The 24,239-nt window shown below is 35.2% G+C and overlaps 1 protein-coding gene across 1 annotated transcript in view; it reads left to right on the top strand.

Moving 5' to 3' along the window:
* The window catches only part of ABCB5 (ATP binding cassette subfamily B member 5), a 178,747-nt gene that overhangs the window by 83,308 nt on the left and 71,200 nt on the right, over positions 1-24,239 (top strand). Inside the window, exons 11-14 of the mRNA XM_077757610.1 lie at positions 206-316; positions 3,417-3,542; positions 4,816-5,019; positions 14,119-14,289. Of these exons, the coding sequence (XP_077613736.1) occupies positions 206-316; positions 3,417-3,542; positions 4,816-5,019; positions 14,119-14,289 (612 nt within the window). The remainder of the gene's footprint in view (positions 1-205; positions 317-3,416; positions 3,543-4,815; positions 5,020-14,118; positions 14,290-24,239) is intronic.

Genomic DNA, 24,239 nt, shown 5'->3' with positions numbered 1-24,239 from the left:
TGTTGGACAATTGGATATGGAAAGATATTGTTTTAACTCTTCTACAAGGGCACTGTGTTTTATTGAAACCTTCATGTCTAACTCAATGTACTTCTTAAGCAGAAAAGAAAATATTATAAAAGTAAACCATCTTTAAATTATTTTTGGATGTAGAGCACCAGCTTAGTCCCTTGAATATTTGTAACATTCTCTTTGTTTTTCTAAGAAACCTGCTATAGATAATTTTTCAACAACAGGACATAAACCAGAATGCATTGAAGGAACTGTGGAATTTAAAAATGTTTCTTTCAGTTATCCATCAAGACCGTCTATCAAGGTCGGTTAATTTAATTTTAGAATCATACAGCTTTCTGATATTGTCTTTTACTGGCTAAGATCTCCTCTTAAGAGAGTATTTAAGATCATTTTGACCAATATTTTGCTACTTTTCTTTGAGACTTGAAGAGAGAAAGAGAAGAAAGTAAGTTAGAGAAAGGTGAGGAGGGAGGGAAAGAAGGAGGGAAGGAAGGAAAGATAGATCAGTAATGGACAAATAACTCTGGAAGAACTAGTTACATTTCACAACCTCTTTTCTACATTCAACTTACTAAAACATTTTCAACTCCCTGAAATTCCTTCACTCTGCTTTTGGGAGCACACCAAAATGTCTTGGATTGATGGCATCACTTATTGGTGGTCCCTGAATGTTATCCCACTCAACAAAGGTAACTCATTTCAACCTCCTAGTCTCTAACCTGGAGGAATTATGCATGTGTTGTACCTTTTCCTTCTACCTTTCCTAAGGGCTTTACTGTACCATCATTTGTGTCTCAGGTACTTGCTTTCTCACTTCTGGATACATACAATCACATGTGTGCACAGGTGCACATGCAGCACAGAATTTATTACCCTCCATCGTTCAGTCTTTGATAAGTTCTTGTGAAAATGTTTATCTGTCTCTTCTGTCCTCCTCTTTCATGCTATTAGTATATTTATCCAAAAAAAAAATAGTTAAAAATTTACGAAGAGTAATTAGTAATAAAACAGTTGTTTCATAGAAAAAGGACAATTTATTTATTTATTTATTTTTAATTAAATTTTAATTTTTTTAATGTTTTTTATTTTATTTTTGAGAGTCAGAGAGAGACAGCGCAAGCAGGGGAGGGTCAGAGAGAGGGAGATACAGAATCCAAAGCATGCTCCAGGCTCCGAGCTATCATCACAGATCCCGGTGTGGGGCTCAAACCCACGAACCATGAGATCATGACCTGAGCCGAAGTCAGACACTTAACCGACTGAGCCACCCAGATGCCCCAATTTTATTTTAAATGAAACTGATAAAAATCACTCTTGCCATCAAACTTTAATGCCTATAAAAGTGCTGAAATGTCCCCTGCATAATTTTCATTCAGAAAAGATATACCTCCTCCTACTTCTTTATTTTTCTCTAAGTCTTTGAAATTCTCTTTTCAAAGCTCTTTTTTTATTTTTCCTGCTTAATTACCATTATTGACATAGTGTTGCCTTCTGCCGTTTTTCTTAACAGAAACACGACATTTGCAACTACATTTAGGTTGGCTCTTAGAGACTTAAGTACCAATTTTGCCATTATATTGCATGGTAAAGTGCTCTCTGGGTTTTAAACTATTTTTAGGTGAACATTTGAAATATGTCTCTTTTTATTAAGCTAAAGAGTAATAATTTCAAACAAAGAAAAAGTCTACCACTTTAAATAAATAAAACACAGATTCTTTCAAGGAAAGAACAGAAATCGACTCCAGAGTAAAAGTGCAGATGATAGAGGAGGTACTCCCACCAGGAGTCCTGAATTTCTCACCTCCTTTAGAGAATTCTTCTCTGCTTAGGCCTTTGAAACTTTTATGTTTACTTTATTTAAAGGATCTGTTTCTTTACAAACAGGGAGATCAAAGTGAGGGCCCAAGGAAAGATTCCCATTTTTTTAAGCTGAGTACATAATAAATGCAAGGAAAGATAGATGAGAATTTCTCAATGAGATTGCTGTTGTCATTTTGGTAAGGTAATTATTTGTCAGACTTCTCTCACACTACAGTCTCCAGGACACTAAAAGCTGGTGGCAGCCTCCAGTCATTGAGAAACATTTTACAGTGCTACCCTGAGTTTAAATGTCCCCATGAGATCCACCACTGGAAAAGGAGGGTTTCTAATCATGGAATCCCATTCATGGGAGCACCTGAGGAGTCTTGGCAGTTGTCTTACTTTGCAATATACAGGAAAACCTTGGATTGCAAGTAACCTGTTCTATGAGTGTTCCACAAGACAAGAAAACACTTCTAATAAATTTTAATTTGATAAACGAGCAGTGCCTTGTAATACGAGTAGTACGTGATGCCAAATGTCACATGATCACAACTGACTCAATGGTTTCTCTCCATCTCTGTCTCTTTCTCTCTCTCTTTTGCGAGATGTGGGATTATGGGTAATCTCCCATGCTTGGATGCTCAGTCTCAGGCTGAGCAGTGTTTGGCAGAAATCAGTGATTTTTCAGAGTGTTGGAAGGTGCCCACAACTGGCACTAGTGTATTTTTTGTCACAAATACAATAGACAAGAATTTACTAATACTGTACTGTTATCAACATTCGTGCAAGTGTATACAGTGGTCCCCATGCAGAACAATATTCCATTGAGCCAGTAGATAGCAGTGATTCCATTACTGATAGTGAAAGTCATCCTACACAATAACCCACCTCTCTCTTGTCTCCCTCACACCAGCCACGAAGGCTTTCAACGGTAATTGCAGCTTAATTTGTTTTTTTCTTTATATTTTATATTTACTTTATTATTTTATATTATATTACATTATTGTAATCATTTTTACATGAATATTTTTTGGTTATGGAACAAATCTTCAGAGTTTCCAGTATTTCTTATGGGGAAATTTGCTTTGATATACAAGTAGTTTGGATTACAAACATGGTTTTGAAATGAATTATGCTCACAAACCAAGGTTTTACTGTATTTTTCAATAATGTTAAATGTATATTTTTTAAGAAAGAATTTTCTTAAATAGCTCATGAACATATCTGGCAAGATTTCATTCAATTGTTGCAAATTAAAAGATAAAACCTTTACTAACTTAGTAGTCATGAAATTGATATAAAATATTTCAGCTGAAAATGTGAACAGTTTGCTGTGACTACTTAATATTCTAGGTGTACTCTTAATCTAGATCTCTTCTTTATATAGAGTGATGGTAAGAGATTTTTAAATATTATTTTCCAAAATTTTGTAGATTTTTATTATACATGTANGAATTTCTTTTCTGTTTATATTATACATATTATAATATTATACATGTTATATACATATTATATTATACATTAAATTTCTGAAAATATGTGAATCATATTCTCACTTATCCTCATTATATACAATTTTCCCCCCTATATCCCAATAGATTCTGAAAGGCCTGAATCTCAAAATTAACTCTGGAAAGACAGTAGCCTTGGTTGGCCCCAACGGCAGTGGGAAGAGTACTGCAGTCCAGCTTCTACAGAGATTATATGATCCTGACAACGGCTTTGTAAGTGCACTTAGCAAAATCATGCATAGCCCATATGATGAAATTAGGAAATACCACCTATTATAGAGAACTGACAGCTATATCAACTTTGGTTTTTTAACAGTAGAGCTGAGGAAAGCCATATCATTTTCTTTCATGCATATTCATTCATTCACAAAATATTTATTGAGCACCTACTGCTAGGCTCTGTTCTGGGTACTAGGGAACACTGATGAGCAAAGCATAAAAACCTGTACCCTCATAGAGTTTATATGGTAATAAGTAGAGAACCACAAATAAGTCAATTTTATAGTATGTTAGAAGGTGATGGAAGCTGTGGAGAAAAATGACATAACTTGTAATACCCAGAATTTACAAGATTTTCAGTTTCTGAAAACATACCAGAAGAGTATATGTAGCAAATACGCTCTCTCTTTTTTTTCTGTCATCCATAATGTTGCACTTGACTTTATTACCCTTGTAAATAGCATAAAGAACAAGACTATGATAGTCACAGAAGCATAATTCTTAATGCTTCTATTCAAATTTTCAACTGTCATTTTAAATGAAATCTATTCTCCTAGACCCTGGTTCATTTAAATTTGACTTCCTAAGTTTTTTTCTTTAGTATACCATATTCGTTAATATTCATGTTAATATTAAATACATAAATTATTGGCTAAGCATTCCATAGAATGAGTTGCATAGAATACTCATGCCCAGAGAGGACACCAGAGTTGGTGAGAAAGAGAGGCTCTGTGAGTTATAATGATCAAACCTGGCTTCTATCATTGGAATATTTGAGGTAATGTATAATGGCAGTATTCATTTACAATTATTTATATTAAAGAATAGAAGACACTCTTGCCTTTTGCAGCAGAGTGAGGTGTTGAAAAGAAGAAACGGTATTTCCTGGGGAAAAAAATGCAAAGGTCACATCAGTCTTAATTTAACAAAACTGAAGTTTGTTACATGTGTCTACATGATAACGTTTGTGGCTCCTATAGCCAGATATCTATATAGTATCTAATTTTTGGATCTTGGAATAAGGATATTCAGGTGGTTTGGCAAGATTTTAAGCCAGGTTTTTTTTTTTTTTTGAAGTTTTATTGGTTCATATCTACCAGAAAAGTGTGTTGACAATATACATGCTATAAATATTTTATCAAAGGAAGTCAGTCTTTGATTCCTAAATACTCTGCTTATCAGCTTATGCTTTGAATTAGTGAAAAAGACTCTAAACCCAGGGCAGTGTAAGGTATCACAACATGATTTCATTCCTTTGGATTCACAGATCACAGTAGACGGGAATGACATCAGAACTTTAAATGTGCAGTATTATCGAGAACATATTGGAGTGGTCAGCCAAGAGCCTGTTTTGTTTGGGACCACCATTAATAACAATATTAAATATGGACGAGATGGTGTGACTGACGAAGAGATTGAGAAAGCAGCAAAGGAAGCAAATGCTTATGATTTCATAATGGAGTTTCCCAATGTAAGTACACTATGTAGCCTGTGTCCTTAGCTTAGAGCTAAAGCAGTGCAATGTTCCAAAATAAGGTAACAAAACAAAAACTTCTACAGGGTAGGAGGAGTATGAATAATTGCTGAATTGTCCTAGATGAAACATCTATAAATGAGAAAGCATGGCAGCAACCGAAAGAAGAAATGCATCGTGGAGGGTCAGATTTTTAAAGTCATATTTAGTTCTTACTGGTTCTCACTGCAATGGAAAAGAAAAATAAATGAAGGATATCTTAAAATATAACAAAGAAATATGAGACAAAATCATCAGTCCAAGGTGAGAATTGATGTGTCTGCCAAATGTTGATTTGCAAGGCCATCTTGTGGCTTAGAGTGGGACTGTCATAGACAACAGTAAGGCAAAAGGGAAACTATGAGTATTTTTAGAAGCACAGGGATCCAATATTGGACAAGAAATGTAAAATTATACTTGGAAAATAAACAAAGATTCTTGATATTCGGACATAACAGATCCTAACAGATATTCAGCATTGACAGCTATAAAGCCATTTATTTACATTTCCCAAAGCATGCCTTCCTCCATATCAGCTGAAACTGTTGTGGAGAACACTCTGTGAAACATGAAAGGATGAGATTTGAAGTTAAAATACAGAATAAAATTCTACTATACCAAAAGGCAACAATAACAAAAAAGTTTATTTCAATGTATATATTTTACAAACCGTACAACATGGGTCATAATAATTGTGTTCTTTCTTCTGTTTCTCTTAATAAAAACTTTTTTTTATATCAGTAATTACTTTTTATCCCCATTATTTATGGTCATAATTGGAATAGCAAACTCATTATAGAGCTTGAGGTCATTCTTTGCCTTGTAGTTTGAGAAAACAAACTTCCTTTCTTTGACCTTTTGGCACTTTGTTGTTTGTTTGTTTTTTTAATATTTTTTAAAATATTTTTATTTATTTCTAGGAGCTAGAGAGAGAGAGACAGCGTGAGCAGGGGAGGGTCAGAGAGAGGGAGACACAGACTCCGAAAGAGGCTCCAGGCTCCGAGCTGGCAGTCAGCACAGAGCCCGACGTGGGGCTCGAACCCACAAACCGCGAGATCATGACCTAAGCGAAAGTCGGACGCTTAACCAACTAAGCCACCCAGGCGCCCCTGACCTTTTGGCACTTTGAATGACTTCCATTCCTCAAACACCAAGGATCTTTAGTTTCCCACCTGGAATTAGGGAATTTTCTGGAACCTCTTAAATCATACCCTATTAGTTACTACTTGCCTTACTAAAAGTCCAGTACTTGTACAAAGATGCCCCTTGCTATAAATTTAATAGTAAATCTTAAAAATATAATCCAAAGAACAAATTAAAGATACTGGCTTATGATGGGAACTAAATTCCACATCCATGGTTGACCAGAGAAATAATAGTAAGCATAGGAATAAGTAAAAGTTCCAGACGTTCCCAGTGGAAAAATTGGGAAATCTGTGTTTAAATAAATGCCATTACTTCTATGATATACACATATTTTTAAATAAATATATTAGGATTAACTGATACTTGCTAGCCTTTTCCCATCAATAACCAGAAAAGTATAAGATGTATGTTTCTAAGCATTGGACAAGAGGTAGCACAAAATTGTGATTCTGGAGAGAAAGGAAACTCGTGAGGAAAGTCCACAAATTTGCAGCAATTCTGCATAGGAACACATCTCTGACCCCCATCTCTGTGAACTAGAATCTAGACACAACATGGCACTTCACTAAGCTGAAAGACAGAGATAGAGTTTCACGGTAGCGTAAGCAGCTGGAGAGGCAAGGAGAGACCTGTGGAGTTGAAGTATGGGAGTTAGAAGTCCCTATAAGCACCACTTGGGAATCCTTGTCTGAGAATGACTTCCCAAAGCTTACCAGAGAGCAACTGCTACAAAGCTGAGAATAGAACAGATACTAGAAGTGAGGGAGTGTAATGGAGATGTTGAAAGCACAGCTCAGCCAGAATGGAGAGATCACATTAATGCCTTTTTAATACCCCAAACATATAGCTGAGCCGCCAAAAAAAAGCCACATCTTAAGAGTAAAGACCATACCTTAGAGTAGGCTGATAACAAAATCAAGCCATGACAAGATCCCCAGAAGAGATAGAACTTATAGTTCTATGTTCTCTAAATGTTGAGACTTTTTACATATTCGCCCTAACAAAACATAAAACCAGGATTACTCATGTTCAAGATCATCAGTCAATACTTGAATTGCTTACTAGCACAAAAATTAACTTTGTTTAGAGGAAAACAGAATTCAGGAGTTTCTGCAACATAACATGCACAGAATTCAGTATATATACTGCAACGATTAGATATACAAAGGAAACTATGATCTGGAAACCAGAAATTATAATCTAAATGCTTAAGCACTTAAGAAAAGCTTCAAAATACATGAAGCAAAAACTGCTACACCTGAAAGGAGAACCAGACAAACACTTAATTTTAGTTGAAGCCTAACAAGTAGGCAGAAAATCAGTACAGCTATAGATGGCCTGAACAATACTACTGACCAATTAGATCTAACTGACTTACAGAACACTCTTCCCAATAGCAACAGAATATATTCTACTCAAGTACACATGGAACATTTACTGAGGTAAACAACTTTTCAATTTCAAAGAAAACATACAATATATGTTCTCAAAGCATAATAGAATTAAAGCATAGAAATGAGTAAGTGAAGTATATCTGGAAAATCCACAAATATTTGAAAATTAAATAACTCACTTCTAAATAATCTGTGGCTGAAAGAGAAAATTTCAAGGAAAATTAATGACTATTTCTACTAAATAAAAGTGAAACTGCTATGTATCAGTATTTGTGGCATTAAGTTCTTCTTTTAGAAAAAAATATCTAAAATCTATAAACTAAATTTCCAACTTGAGAAACTAAAGTAAGAGCAAGTTGAACCCCAAGCAAGCAGAAAAGGGAAATAATCAAGATTAGAGCAAAAATCAGTGAAAGCAAAAAAAAAAAAAAAAAAAAAAAGAAACAATCATTAAAATCAAAAGCTGTTTCCTTGAAAAGATTAATAAAATCAGTAAAATAATAGCAAGGCTGATGAAGAATGAGAAAAGCGAAGAGAAACTACCAATATGAAAAGTGAAAGTACATCACTATTAATCTTAAAGACATTAAAGGGTTACAGAAATTCTATGAACAAAGCTATGCCTTTATATAAATTTGACAACTTAGTTGAGGGTCAATTCGCTGAAAGACACAAACTACCAGAAGTCACTCAAAAAGAAGTAATATTAAGAGCACCTGGGTGGCTCAATCATTTAAGAGTCCAACTTCAGCTCAGGTCACGATCTCACGGCTCATGAGTTAGAACCCTGTATGGGGCTCTATGCTGACAGTTCAGAGCCTGGAGCCTGCTTTGAGTTCTCTCTCTCTCTCTCTCTCAAAAAAGAAAAGTGAAATTTATAATAGTGTCAAAAAATATTAAAATAGAATGAATTTTATGTAAGGTGTAAATCATTTGTATAAAAATTCTGAAACATTGCTAAAATTAAAGATCTGAATAAATAGAATGTAACTTATTTATTGATTTAGAGACTCAGTATTTTTAAAGATACACATTTTCCCAAAATTGATAAATTTGATTCTATACGAATCAAAATCCCAGAAGTTTTTTTTTGTGTGTGTGTCTAGAAATCAACTTGCTAATTCCAAAATTTGTTTGAAAATTTAAAGGACTAAGAATAGACAAAACAGTTATGAAAAAAAGAACAGCAAAGCTGGAAGACCTACAATGTATAATTTAAGACAGCAATTAAGACAGTGGAAATGGCACAATGGACATGTAGATCAGTAGAATAAAATAGAGCCCCCAGAAATAGACCCACACATATCTAGTCAAATGATTTTTGACAAGGCCAGTGTTGTTAATTCACTGGGGGAAAGGAAAGTCTTTTCAACAAATGGTGTTTGGAAAATTGGATATCCATCTGGGAAAAACAAATGAAATGTGACCCTTCCCTCAAATCATGCATACATATTAATTTGGCATAGATCTTAAATCAAATATAAAAACTTAAACTATCAAACTTCAAAAAATAAAAACTTAAGTAATGTTTGTGACCTTGATGTAATCAAGTCAAGTTAGTTTTTCTTAGATGAAAAGCATTTACTATTTAAAAAATGATAAACTGAACTTTATTGAAATCAAAACCTTTTAAAAGGCAGTATTTAGAAAGTAAAAAGGCAAAACAGAGTGAAAGAAAATATTCACAATACACAGATATGACAAAGGACATGCACTCAGAATATATACAGAACTCTTATAACAAAAACACAATAATGGACAAAAACTTGAACTGACATTTCACACACAAAGAAATGGACGATATACCAATGAAAAATATTCAGCATTATTAGTCACCAGGCAAATCTGAAGTAAAACCACAATGAGATACGATTTCACACTTGCTAGAATGGCCAAAATTAAAAAGAATAACAATAATAACTTCTGATGAGGAAGTAAAGCAATTAGATCTGTTATTCATTCTGAATAAAGTGAAATTGGTACAGTCATTTTAGAAAGAAATTTCACACCTTATTATAATGTTAATATAATAACATCATAATACACTTATGACTCAGCATTCTATTCCCACATATTTTTCCAAAAAAATGAAAATGTGACCACAAGAACATTCTGTACATAAATGCTCATAGCAACTTTATTCATAATATTCAAAAATTGGGAATGATCCAAATTTTCAGCAGCAGGTGAATAGATAAATTGCAATTGATATAGAGTTGTTAGATAAAACACAAGATTTTCGGTGTATTTTGAATTTCAGATAAACAGTGAATAATTTTATTATAAGTATATCCCAAATATTGTAGGAAATATACTTACATAGGAAATAAATATATATTACAGCATAATATTGTGGAAAATATGCTTACACTATAAAAACTATTCACTGTTAACTGAAAATCAGAATTAACTGAGCTCTATGTTTTTTTGTGTTTTTATTTGTTTTTGTTGAATTTGATAACTTAAGATAGATTCACACTGTGTTAAACACTACTCAGAAATAAATAGGAGTGAATAGCTGATATATACAATTTGGATGAATCTCAAAACTATTATGCTAAGTAAAAGAAAACAGACCAAAAAAGAAAAAATACTGCAATTATAGCAAAGCTCCAGGATACAAGGTTAATATACAAAAATCAATCATTTTCTTGTATACATTCAATGGACAAGTGGAATCTGACATTAAAAGCACAATGCCATTTACATTAGCATCCAAAAAATGAATTACTTAGGTATAAATCTAACAAAATATGTACAAGATCTGTATAAGGAATGAAATCAAAGAAGAATTTTTTTTNTGTGTAGAGTGCTTTAGGTTGTAATGACATCTTAACTATATTTATTCTTCCTATCCATGAACATGGAATGTTTTTCCATTTCTTTGTGTCTTCTTCAATTTCCTTCATAAGTTTTCTATAGTTTTCATCATACAGATCTCTTGTATCCTTGGTTAGGTTTATTCCGAGGTATTTTATGGTTTTTTGTGCAATTGTGAATGGGAGCAGTTTCTTGATTTCTCTTTCTGTTGCTTCATTGTTGGTGTATAAAAATGCAACTGATTTCTGTACGTTGATTTTGTACCCTGCAACTTGGCTGAATTCTTGAATCAGTTCTAGTAGGCTTCTGGTGGAGTCTGTCGGGTTTTCGATGTAGAGTATCATGTCATCTGCGAAGAGTGAAAGTTTGACTTCTTCTTTGCCAATTCTGATGCCTTTGATTTCCTTTTGTTGTCTGATGGCTGATGCTAGGACTTCCAGCACTATGTTAAACAACAGTGGTGAGAGTGGATCAAAGAAGAATTTTTAAAATGCAGTGCTATTCCATGTTCATGGAAAGAAAGACTCAATATTGCCAGACGTCAGTTCTTCCCAACTTGACCTATAGATTCAGTGCAATTCCAATCAAAATCTCAGCAAGCTATTTTGTGGATATCAACAAACCAATTCTAACGTCTATATGGAGAGGTACAAGGCCCACAATGGACAACACAATATTGAAGAACATTTAAAGGACTGCATGATGTAACTTTAACACTTACTGTAAAGCTACAGTAATCAAGATAATGTAGTATTGGTAAAAGAATAGACAAATAGATCATTGGAACAGAATACAGAGTTTAGAAAGAGACCCATATAAATATAATCAACTAATCTATGACAATATCAAAGGCAATACAATAGTACAAATATAATCTTTTCAACAAAAAAATGAAATAACTGGACATCCCCATGTAGAAAAATGTATCTAGACACACCTTATACCCTTCACAAAAACTAACTCTAGTAGCAACATGGATGGACTTGAGGGTGTTATGCTGAGCAAAATAAGTCAGGCAGAGAAGGACAGCTACCATATGTCTGCACGTATAGGTGTATTAGAAGGAACTTAACGGAGGACCATGGGGAAGAAGAAGCGGAGAAATAGTGGGGGAGAGGGAGAGAGGCAAACCATGAGAGACTCTTGAATGCTGAGAACAAACTGAGGACTGACGAGATGGGCATGGAGGAGGGCACTTGTGGGGATGAGCACTGGGTGTTATACGGAAACCAACTTGACAATAAACTATTTGTAAAAAAAAAAAAATAACTCTAAATGAAATGAATATATAATGCAGAATTATAAAACTCCTAGAGATAATGTAGTAGAAAACTTAGATGTCTTGGGTATGGTAAGATTTTTTAGATATAACATCAAAGGCACAAACCATGACAGAAGCCTCTGATAAGCTAGATTTCATTAAAGTTAAAACTTCTATGGGGCACTGGGTGGCTCAGTCAAGTAAGCATCCAACTTTGGCTCTGATCATGATCTCACAGTTCATGAGTTCACCCCCACATCAGGCTCTGCTGACAGCTCAGAGCCTAGAGCCTGCTTCGGATTCTGTGCCTCCCTCTCTCTCTGCCCCTCCCTTGCTACCACTCTGTATCTCTCTTTCTCAAAAATAAATAAACCTTAAAAAAATTTTTTTAAACTTCTGCTCTGCAAAAGACAATGTGAAAAGAATAAGATAAGCCACTGACCAGGTTAAAAACATTTGTAAAACATGATGAAAGACTGTTATCCAAAAATATGTAAAGAACTCTTAAAACTTAACAATTAGAAAACAACCTGATTAAATAGTAGGCTAAAGATCTTTACAGACACTTTACCAAAGGATATATGCTAATGGCAAATAAGTGTGTGAAAAAATATTTCACATCGTATGTCATCAAGAAAATGCAAATTCAAACAACAATGAGATACTACTACATGGCATTTAGAATAGCCAAAATCCAGAACACTGACAACACCAAATGCTGACAAGAATGTGGAGCAACAGGAACTCTCATTCATTGTTGGTGGAAATACAAAATGATATGGCCATTTGGAATACAGTTTGTTGTTTTCTTATAAACCAAAACATTTCTTATAAAACTTACCATACTAAGTAATCATGCTCCTTCGTATTCACCCAAAGGAGCTGAAATTTTACATTCACACAAAAACTTACACACACGTGTTTGTAGAAGCTTTATTCATATTGCTAAAGTTTGGAAACAACCAAGATGTCCTTCAGTAGGTGTATGGATTGATAAACAGTGGTATGTCCAGACAATTGGATTTTACTCAGTGCTAAAAAGAAATGAGCACTCAGGCCCTGAAAACATAGAAGAATCTTAAATGCATATTATTAAATGGAAGAAACCAATATGAAAAGGGTACATACTATCTGGTTTCAACTATAGGACATTCTTGAAAAGGGAAAACTATGGAAACAGTAAAAATGATGAATGGTTGTCAGAGTGAGGTGGAAGTAGGGATGAATCCTCTGTCTGTGTGATACTCTAACAATGGATACATGTCATTATACTTTTGCCCAAACTCATAGAATGTGTAACACCAAGAGTGAATGTTAAAGTAAATGATGAACTTGGGTGATTATATATCAATGTAAGTTCATCAGTTAGAAGAAATGTACTATTCTTGTGGAGGATGTTGATAATAGGGGACACTATGCATGTGTGTAGCAAGGATGTATGAGAAATCTCTATACCTTCCTCTCAATTGTACTATGAACTTAAAACTGCTCTTAAAAAATAAGTCAAGAAGAAAGTATGCACAGCATGATTCTATTTATATGAAGTTCTAGAATTAGTGAAATTAACTTATAGTGATAAAAATCATATCAGTGTGTGGATTTGGACTGGAACAGTGAATGAGGAAACTTCGTAAGGGTGATGGAAATGGGGTGGTGATAACAAGACTATACTCATTTGTCAAAATTCATAGAACTGTATCCTTAAAATGTGTGATTTTTATTGTGTATAAATTATTTCTTATAAGGTGTATGGGGTTTTTTAATGTAAAGTTCAGACTCTAGAAATTAAAGCTTTAGAAAAACTATTTAAATTCATATCCTTGAAGAAATGAGCTTTGCGTCATGGACCTAACACAATACAATATTACTAACTATGCTTTATTAGTTCTAGAAATTACCTACAACCTCAAATAACTAATTTGTTAAAGAGGTATAGCCCAAAAAATGAAAAGTAACAGAAGTAAAGGAAAGGCCTAAAAAGTGTCCCAAGATTGAAAAAAATTTTGAAGAGAAGTTTGTTTTGCATTAATCTTTTCATACCTTTTCTCAGAATATCCAGGGTGGAAATTGTGGATAATATAAGAATTGCTAAACATTTCAGATAGTTAAGAATGTATTTGTATTACAGTGGTTCTGCTAAAGATATAGGTGCATTCTAAATTGTCCATTAATCTCCCTAAAAATCCTTATCATATCATATGTTCTCATTTCTCTTAGTCCTCGCCAAATTTTTCTTAGGTCGTCTCTTTATTGAACTCTTTTTTTTTTCCAAAAGTTGTTTGTTTTCACAAAGAAAAAATCAAAGCTCAAAAGCAGCCAGTCTGAAATAGTGATTAAGCTGGTATTAAAATACAACTGTGATTGCCTGTCATTGCCTATTCTAATAATTTAATCATGCTGCCTTCTGTTTCTATGCTTTTTCCTATTTTTCATTAGAAATTTAATACCTTGGTAGGAGAAAAAGGAGCACAAATGAGTGGAGGTCAGAAACAGAGAATTGCAATTGCTCGAGCTTTAGTTCGAAACCCAAAGATCCTGATCTTAGATGAGGCTACATCTGCTCTAGATACAGAAAGTGAATCAATTGTTCAAGCTGCACTGGAGAAGGTAAGTGAGCAGATCATTTCTTATTTCCATATTCTGGCTCAACATTGCTTTACATACAAGAAAGTATGGCTCTGCACTAGGTTATTTCTTGAGTTCAGAGCCCTCTGTAAGGTATTGATGTAGAATGTTCACCCTTGTAAAAACTTATACATATGGTTATGTATAAAATTATTTGGATGAAACAAGAAGTTGCTAGAGTTGGTGCTAAAAACATATAGGAAGCTGATATCCAAGCAATCATCCCATATAAAGCTGCTTTCCAATAGGTCTGCACTTTATACCTCCCGTTAGTAACCCCATACCACAGCTATAACCACATCCATTCTTAGCCTCTTGCATACACACTTCTGGGATTCTCTTCTCTGACCACTTTTCCTCTTTACGGCAACCCCAAGGTACTCATTTTAACCTAATTTCACCTCCAGGGGAAGAAGCATACAGTGTGATTTGCCTTGCCCTTGAACCATTCTCCTCTAAGAGCCCTGGGCCCTCTAACTTCATACTAACTTCCTGCTTATTGCATGCTACTGACGTGCTTCAGGACCGCAATGCAGTGATGGTCCTTAACCAAACTGCATTGCATTTGGGAGAGTAGTTGGTGGCAGTGACATGAAAAACCACTGAATAATTTTTTCAACAGCCCACCCCTCTTTTAAATCTTCGCCTTCAGGGAGGCCTGGGTGCTCAGTCGGTTAAGCATCTGACTCTTGATTTTGGCTTAGGTCATGATCTCAGTCATGAGATCAAGCCCTGTGTCAGGTCTGCACTGAGCATGGAGCCTGCTTGAGTTTCTCTCTCTCTCTCTCTCCTTCTGCCCCTGTCTCCACTTGCATGTGCTCTCTCCCTGTCTCTCTCTCTCTTTAACAAATCAATCATGTGCTTCAAACCTTTCTGAAGACTTAATGGCACAAATTATTTTGACCTTGTTTGAAAATGTGTTGAGTCTTTCTGTTTAAGAAAATTACAGGCTTTTCTTGTTAAATACTAACTTTGTGCAACCAGAAATGGATACTGGCAGCCAGAGTGCCCACTGCTTATTGAATAATCTATTAGTTACTATTATCAACTTGCAAATTAGATTGTATAAGTTTTTACTCTTGTTTTCATCCCACAATGAGAGTGCCACATGTTGTTTGTGATATTTCTAATATCCATAAAGTAAGGAAGTGATATGAAAGTCCATGTTTATTATAGATACTTGCCAATTTGGTTCATCTTGGTGGAAAATAAACAATGATTCCCTGAAGGGCATGGCTGATGTTTAATTCTTTTTTTATATTTAGTAACTGGGACTGGGCTCTATCTTCAGAATGCACTCAAATTGTGTTCAGTAATGGTGATACTTAGTTACTTAGGGCTTGAATGGACCAAAAAATTTTTACATTTAATATAACTATTTTTTAACTTACATAGTATTTGTCTTTCATTTTCCTGAGATACAATTGACACATATATAAGATTTTTAAAAACATATTGTAATAGGTTCCAGAGTTGTTAGAGGTTAAGTGCCCACTGTCTTTTCAACCAATGTGTTAATCACTTCAGGTGATCAGAACTTGTTCAGACTTTTAAAATAAGCAGTTTCTTGGTGACATGATAAACTAATAAAAGTTTTTTGCTAATGGTTAAAAATAAATCTATATCATAATAAAAATGCAAAGAACACAAAATGTAAACTATGATTACAATTACATACGATAGGTGTGCATGTGCACAAAAATGAAGACAACATATATGAAAATACCAACAGCTGTGTGACAGAGCTATGAGGGAATTTAAGTTTTTGAAAATGTATTTACTCTTATTGTTTTTCACTTTTTAAAGGTTAGATGGTTGACATTGTAGAGATATACAGGTGAAACTACTTTAGTATGGTTTGCTGGTCTTTTGTGGGATGAAGATAAATAATAACAAAGGGGTGACAAGTAGCAAAATACACTGAATTAATTATATATGCATCAGCTGAATTAATTATATATGCATCAGTTTATTGGAAAATGATTCATAGAAAAGAAGAGAATTCAAATATAGGCCAGGTCATGAAAGCTCCCATGCCCTGAGAGTCCTCTGTACATACCACACAGAGAGCAGCTGTGGAATCAAATCTTTAGAGAGGTCTCTCCCTGAAGAGAGTAGGGCAGGAAGCAGATCTCATTTCTGCACATCTAAGAACTCTCAGACCCACTGCCTAACCCACAACAGTTAACAGGTATTGCTCAAAATATCTTCTAAGCTACTGAATGAACAAAGAGGGAACAATAAAATGTATCTCTTCTTATTGGTGAATGCTGTATCCACGCCCCTCCATGCCCAGACTTCACTGTTCCTCCCACCCCCTCCTTTCCATTACCGCCATTGTCTTCCACTATATTGAGTTCTAGAACCACTAAAACTAATCTATAGTGATTTTTTAAAAAAGAAATCAAATAAGTAGTTTCCTGGAGTAGAGGGTAGGTTTTGACTAAAATGAGCATAAAACTATCACTCTTGTCCTCAGTTGGATTTTTTTTAACATTTATTTATTTTTGAGAGAGAGGGTGTGAGATGGGGAGAGATAGAGACAGAGGGGACAGAAATTCTGAATCAGGCTCTGCACTGACAGCAGTGAGCCCAACATGGAGCTTAAACTAGGAACCATGAGATCATGAGACAGTGGGACACTCAACTGACTGCACCCTCCATGCGCCCCTCCTGACTTGGATTATTGCAACAGTTATTCCTTACTTCAGCCCCAGCAAGCCAACCTGTTTTTAACACAGCAGTTAAGTGATACCACTAAAATGTAAATCTGATCTTCCAATGGCTTCTTAACTCATTCTTCACTCTAAGTAAAAACCAAATTCCTTACCAGGCACCTGGGTGGCTCACTCAGCAAAGCAACTAACCGTTGATTTCAGCTGCGGTCAGGATCTCATGGTGAGATTGAGCCCTACCTGGGTCAGGAGCCTGCTTGGGATTCTCTCTCTGCCCCGGCCCTGCATGTGTGCAAGTGTGCCTTCACTCTCTAAACAGACAAACAAACTTAAAAAACAAAATTCCTTACAGTAAGCTACAAGGTTCTGTGGAGTCAGGCTCTAAGCTCCTTCTGGAACCTCACACCCTATCATTCTCCCCCACATTTACTGCTCCTTAAATACCCCAGTACTTCTTATAAGCTAATGTACTATGTATGTATTTGTTTATTTTATTGTCTCTGTTCCCCCACTGGAATGTAAACTCAGTGGTTACAAAGGCTTTGATTAGCTAACTGCAGTGTCCCAGCACTAGAATGAGGCCTGGACCTTAGTAGACAGCCAGTAGGCATTTGTTAAAGGCATTTTGGATGAGTTTGATACAGAATAGTTCCAAGGCCTGAAGTCTGTTTTCTGGAATTCTTAAGTTAGACTTGCCATAAACTAGTTTTGCTTTACTTACCTTGTTCATGAGGGGGATCGAGGGTCAGTGAATAAAAATTTATGTGACAGGCCTATGTGGTACCACTCTGCTACTGGTTTGGACCCAGCATGCCCATGAAGCAGTGTTCCATTCTGTCCCCGTACAGGAGGCATGGCAGTGAAGACCCAGAGGCCCCTGTGGAAGCAGAGGAAGCCCACACTGACTTTTGGATAAAGCCTGTGAAAGCTCTTTGAGATGTTAAAAATGTAATGCTAATTTAGGCATAATTATTATTAAGGAAGGTTCAGCTACACCACATCAATGGATAAACTTTAAAAAACCCTTTGCTAATTGTGGGGGAAGGGTTTCCATCACAGTTTTATTGTTTAAAGAGACAGAGCTGATTTGTTGCAGCCCTCATTGGCTTTTCTTTATCATTACTGTTCTTTCTCACTCTGATGCATTCTGTTGATCTTCCTCAGAGGTGCCTTAACATATTTGTATTACTTAAAGAACTGAACAATAAGAAAATGGTATGCTGCATTAAACTGTGAGCTACTTTATTAAATTAAGCCCAAACAAGTGGTTATCCAGAGTGAGGTTAATTATTACACGTTTGGTGCATGAAAATATCTTACCTTTTATATATGAAATTAGGGATTTATTCAATTTTTTCTTCTTTCCCTTTCTTTTTCTTTTTCTTTCTTTTCCTTTTTTTCCTCTCTTTTTAAATTTTTTTTTAACATTCACTTATTTTTGAGAGAGAAAGAGACAGTGTGCAAGTTGGGGGAGGGGCAGAGAGAGAGGGAGACACAGAATTCAAAGCAAGTTCCAGGCTCTGAGCTGTCAGCACAGAGCCTGACACAAGACTCAAACTCACAGACCATGAGATCATGACCCGAGCCAAAATCAGACACTTAACCGACTGAGCCACCCGGGAGCCCCTCTTTTCTTTCTTTTTAAAACCATTTGTAGCAACATTATAATAGTTGAGAACAGCAAGGGAATTTCTGCAAGGGGATTTCCTTGGCTGGAATTTTACCAGGAGAACAAAGGTAGCATAGAGACTATCTCATCCTAAAAGCATCATGGAAAACATTGTATAAGCCTGCCTACCCAAACTCACATTTGTTAGGCATGGTGTTAAATTTTGGACCATTAATTTATTTTAGGGTAGTGCTTCTCCCCCTTTGATGGATCAGGGCCTCATCTAAGAATCTGACTAAGAAAGGGAAAAATAAACCACTGTGATTTTTCAGAAAAATCTACAAATGCACTTGTACACAAAGATTTACATATAATATCGAGGGATTCATAGACCCCCACAAAACCATTCATAAGTCATTATCTTAGGTATAATAAAGGAACAAATTGGTGATAATAGCTAATCCTTATAAGAACCCAGTGAGATAGGAACACTTATTTTTCTATTACACAGATTTGCACACTGAAGCACAGACAGGCTGAATAACAGCTAGCCAACAATGAAGCCAGGACATAGACTCAGACACATTTCTTGAGCTTATTCACATAACCACCATGCTATATTTCTCCAACATTATACATCTTCTAGAGAGTTAAGCTAAATCTGAATCCAGATCATTCTTCAAAACTAGCCTCTTCTTAAAGATTGAATTACCATATGATCCAGCAATTCCACTTCTGGATATATACCCAACAAAACTGAAAGAAGGAACTCAAACATATTTGTATATACTCGTGTTCACAGCAGCATCATTCACAATAGCCAAAAAGTAGAAACAACTCAAATGTTCTTTGACAGATAAATGGATAAACAAAATGTATGTGTATACATTGTCATAGTATTCAATATTAAAAAGGAAGGAAATTCTGACACATGCTACGACATGGAAAACCTTAGAAGCCATTATACTAACTAAAGTATAACAGATGCAAAAGGACAAATATTATGTGATTACACTTATTTAAGATACCTAGAATAGTCATATTCATAGACAGAAAGTAAATTGGATGTTACCAGGGGCTAAGGGAAGGGGGAAATGGGAAGTTATGGTTTAAAGGGGTATAGAATTTCAGCATGGGATGAGGAAAAAGTTCTAGAGTTAGATAATGGTGATGATTGCACAAAAATATGAATGTACTTAATTCCACTAAATTGTACCCTTTAAAATGGTTGAAACCGGTTAAAATTTTATGGTATGTGTGTTTTACCATTAAAAAAAAAAAGAATAGCAGTCTAAGTCTGAGTATAAAAGAATAGTGATGCAGAAGGAATTGGCCTCTCTAATCCAGGAGAACCCTACCCTTAAAAAATGGTTAGAATGGAAAATCTAATGTTATGAATATTTTACCAGAATTAAAAGAAAAAACACTATCCTTTATCTAAAACCATATTATCTCATTTGGAAAGAAACTCAAACTATACCCCAAACTGAGGATCCCATGTAGGCTAATAATAGATTCACTTTTATCCCCTTAAACTACTTATTTCTATCCTCTTCTATTTATAGCTCGTGGGTTTTTCTTTCACAAATGTATTTAAGTCATTATTAGTTAGCAGAAAATTTCAGTCTTAAAAAATTAAATAAAAATGTAGTAAAATATTTTTCCATGATACACGGGTGATTTCTGTAAATTTAAATTATTCCTAAGCCTTGTCCTGCCCCCAAAATAAGAAAACCTTCTATATAAGATATTGATTTTTCTAATTGTTAAAGTGATTTATTTGATACACTCAGACACTAATCATGCTACAATAAATTAATCAAATGTTAGAGTTTACAACTTAGCGTAGTAAAGATGGTACAGATGAGTAAGTGCAGGCCGTTCCAGTCTGTGGGAACATCAATGCTCACTAAGGCAAACTGCAGAAATGTCATCCCTTACTGTCTTATCTGCGAATAAGATAATAATATTTTATTCCCTCTTGGGAGAAAGATGAGCTAATTATTGTAGGATTTTTTTCTTCTTGCCCACCATTTGCTACATCATTTACTTGTTGTAATTTCTCCACAGATATTAGCTTAATAAAGTTAAGTGAAGGAGAAAGGTATTAAATGACTATAAATAATTTTATTATTAACAATCGTTAACTTGTTTCTTAAGTTATTTAGAAGTAAGAATGAAAATATTTCAGGTTATAAAAAGAAAATATTGTACTATAGGGTCTTATTCCATATTCCTAATTAGGTAGTACATGTCTCATCTCTGCAAAGAGTTTAGATTTTGAATGTGTTTTACTCTAAAGGGCCTTAACCTAGGTGTGTGTGTTTGTGTGTGTGTGTATGTGTGTGTGTGTGTGTGTGTATTCACATGACTAGATCCCTGAAAGTTGAAGTCAAGTAGGATGTGAGTCACCTATTAAATATGGCTTCTAAGAGCCTGATATTTTGCTATTCATCGCTCCATTTTATAAAAGAGAAAGCATTTTCTTTTTTTATTATTGTATTTATTTATTTTGAGAAAGAGCAAAGTAGTACAAGTAAGGGAGGGCTAGAGAGAGAGAGAGAGAGAGATATGGAGAATCCCAAGGACTCTGCACTGTCAGCACAGAGCCTAACATGAAATCGGCCATGCACTGCGAGATCATGACCTGAGCCAAAATCAAGAGTCAGGTGCTCAACTGACTGAGCCACCTAGGTCCCCTTGAGAAAGCATTTTCAAACAGGTGAAGTAACCTGACAGTAATTCTACATTGCTCAGCTATGGAACCAGTGTTGTCCCACAAGAATGGCAAGCCAATTGACTTTCAACATCATAGTAAGATAGTTAAGACACCAAAATTCCTGTGTTTCCCATATAACTACCGTAAAGACTTTCTTGTAACACATTGGCAATTACAATTCAGTAGCTAAAAGAGGTAGAAATTTGTAAAACAGTAGTGAGAGGCTTTTCAGATTGTATTCTTGGAGTACTCGGGTTCTAGAGTTTTCTAGGAGTCTGTTGAGGAGTGAAGGAGGATAGAGAGATAGGGTGGATGCAAAGATAAAGCTATGCACCACCACCCCCAAAAATTCAAGTAGCAACTAATCATTAACCTGTATTGTTTATTTAAATCTATTAAGTTTCCATCTGTGCTTTCTTTTGATAAAAGGATTTTGCTGCTTAAAAAACATAGTAATTTGAAGACAAGACTTCATTGCATCATGGAGTATGTGTTATCAGTGAGGCCCAAGTTCACCTGAGACAACCTGCTAGGAGGCAGGCAGTGGGAACTTGGATTCTCATTGGTTTCCCATCCCATCCTTGCTGTGAGAACTCTGTGTTTACAGGCTTCTCCAGAGAGTATATTACCCCTGTTTATTGACCCACAGTCAAATTACGGCCCTCTCAAATGCTCACAGCTTTACATTATTCTTTCTTTTCCTTTTGCCCACCTTCATTCAAGGCACATTACCACCCCTGGTGAGAAGCTAGCTACCCTCCTCAGGCCCTTATCTCTGCCCTAGCAATTCTATGAGGGATGTTTTAAATTTTTAAAGCACCCTCTCTTTCAAAGTGCAAGCTAATTATCTGGTGATTTATTGTTGTGTATGGAATTACAAAGTAATCAGAAAAATGCCAGCAAAGTGTCAAGTAGAGACCTACTTTCCTGTTGACCTTTTTTTGGCAAATACCTAATTGTTTGGCTCTTAGCTTTGTTGAAACTATAAAGGTGAGAAGATACTAGGAAGTTCTTTCAAACTGGTAATACCACATCTGAGATATTGGAAGAATCAGTAGAATGGATTGCACTACTTCCCTTATTTTTACAGTAATTCTTGCTAGAAAACAAAGCATTAGCTCAAATTTCTTTGACCAGTTTTTTAGGAGGCCTTGGCTTCCAAAATTTCTTCTGTTTTAAGGTCACATTTATGATGTAGTGGAGCTGGATTTTTGTAGTGCACTTTATAGTACCTTGAGTGTGTACAATGCTTTTAGGCCCATTTTATAGGCTTTTAGTTAGATCATAGTGTTTTTTCCCTTTTGAAGTATCAAGCATTTCTGTAACTTATTTGATACACTCAGACACTAATCATGCTATAATAAGTTAATCAAATGTTTAGAGTTTAGAACATGAGCTTAGCAGAGTAAAGATGGTACAGATGAGTAAGTGCAGGCCATTCCAGTATGCAAGAACATCAATGCTCACTAAGGCATAACTGCAGAAATGTCATTCCTTACTGTCAGTTTTCAGGTATCAGACAACAGCATGAACATTTGCAAAATAAGTAAACTTGTTCCATAAGTAATGCCTAAAAAGTGAAGAAATATTAGTAGATAGGTCTATAAAAATGCCTCTGAAGTGAGCCTCCCATGAAAAGAAGGTCTAGAATAATACAACCTGCATCAGAAAACCTTATAATTCTGATTATGTCACGAGGCTGCACACTATTCTCAAACCTTTTCTAATTGCACTCTCCCAATTGTTTGATTTTACAACTTCTTTTGCCCTACATTCTCCTTAGAGTATATGTATTTTTATATTTTTAAGTAAATTTCATACATATTAATTTGCTCTGAGAAATGTTTAATAGTATTGTGAAATCATTGAGCTAATTGGTAACATAAACTGTTCAGAAAGTTTTGAGATCTGGTTGCTTTTAAGCAATAACATGTGTCAGGTGCCTGGGTGGCTCAGTCAGTTGAGCATCCAACTATAGCTCAGGTCATGATCTCACGGTTTGTGGGTTCAAGCCCCACATTGGGCTCTGTGCTGACGGCTCGGAGCTGGAGCCTGCTTTGCATTCTGTATCTCTCCCTCTCTCTGTCCCTCCCATGCTCATGCTCTGTCTCTGTCTCTCCATAATAAATAAATGTTAAAAAAAAATTTTAATAAATAACATGTGTCACCTCAAGGGAATGTAATTGAATAAATGAGAGAGATCAGGAGCCTGGATGACCTGAGTGTTATAACCTTTGCACTGATAGTCCTAATGCATGCCCACTCAACAATAGCATTCTTACATTCATTCCCCTTTAGGTGCTATAGGCAAGTCTCAGGTCTCCAAGATCCAGAATACCATTCAAACTTGAAGTTGAAATGAGAAAAGTAGGATTAGTATAGAGTGAATGTCTTTACTCTAAAACTTAAGCACATCAGACAAATGCAAATTGATAGACATTCTACAGAGTATCTGACCAGTACTTCTCAAAAATACCAAGTTCATACAAAATAAAGAATATCTGAGAAATTGTCACAACCAAGAAGAGCCTGAGGAGACATAGTGGCTAAATGGTAATGTATTTTGAAGGGAATCTGGGAGCAGAAAAAGTATAATAGGTAAATATTAAGGAAATATGAATAAAGTATAGAATTTAGTTAATAATGTATTGATACTGGTTCATTTGTTATAAAAAATGTACCATAGAAATGTCAGATGTTGACACGGAGGAATACTGTGTGCAGGGTACATGAATACTGTAGTATCTTTGCAAATTTTCCCTTAATCGAAACTATCCTAAAATAAAGTTTATTTTAAAAAACTAAAATAGGGTTGCCTGGATGGCTCAGCCAGCTAAGCATCTGACTCTTGGTTTCAACTCAGGTCATGATTCACGGTTCACAAGTTCGAGCCCCACATCAAGATCTGCGCTGATAGTGCAGAGCCTAC

Source organism: Crocuta crocuta, unplaced genomic scaffold (genome assembly GCF_008692635.1).
Source record: "Crocuta crocuta isolate KB4526 unplaced genomic scaffold, BGI_CrCroc_1.0 scaffold62, whole genome shotgun sequence".
Classification (NCBI taxonomy): Eukaryota; Metazoa; Chordata; class Mammalia; order Carnivora; family Hyaenidae; genus Crocuta; species Crocuta crocuta.
Note: the sequence above shows the minus strand (reverse complement) of the source record. Positions and strands in the feature narration are given on the sequence as shown.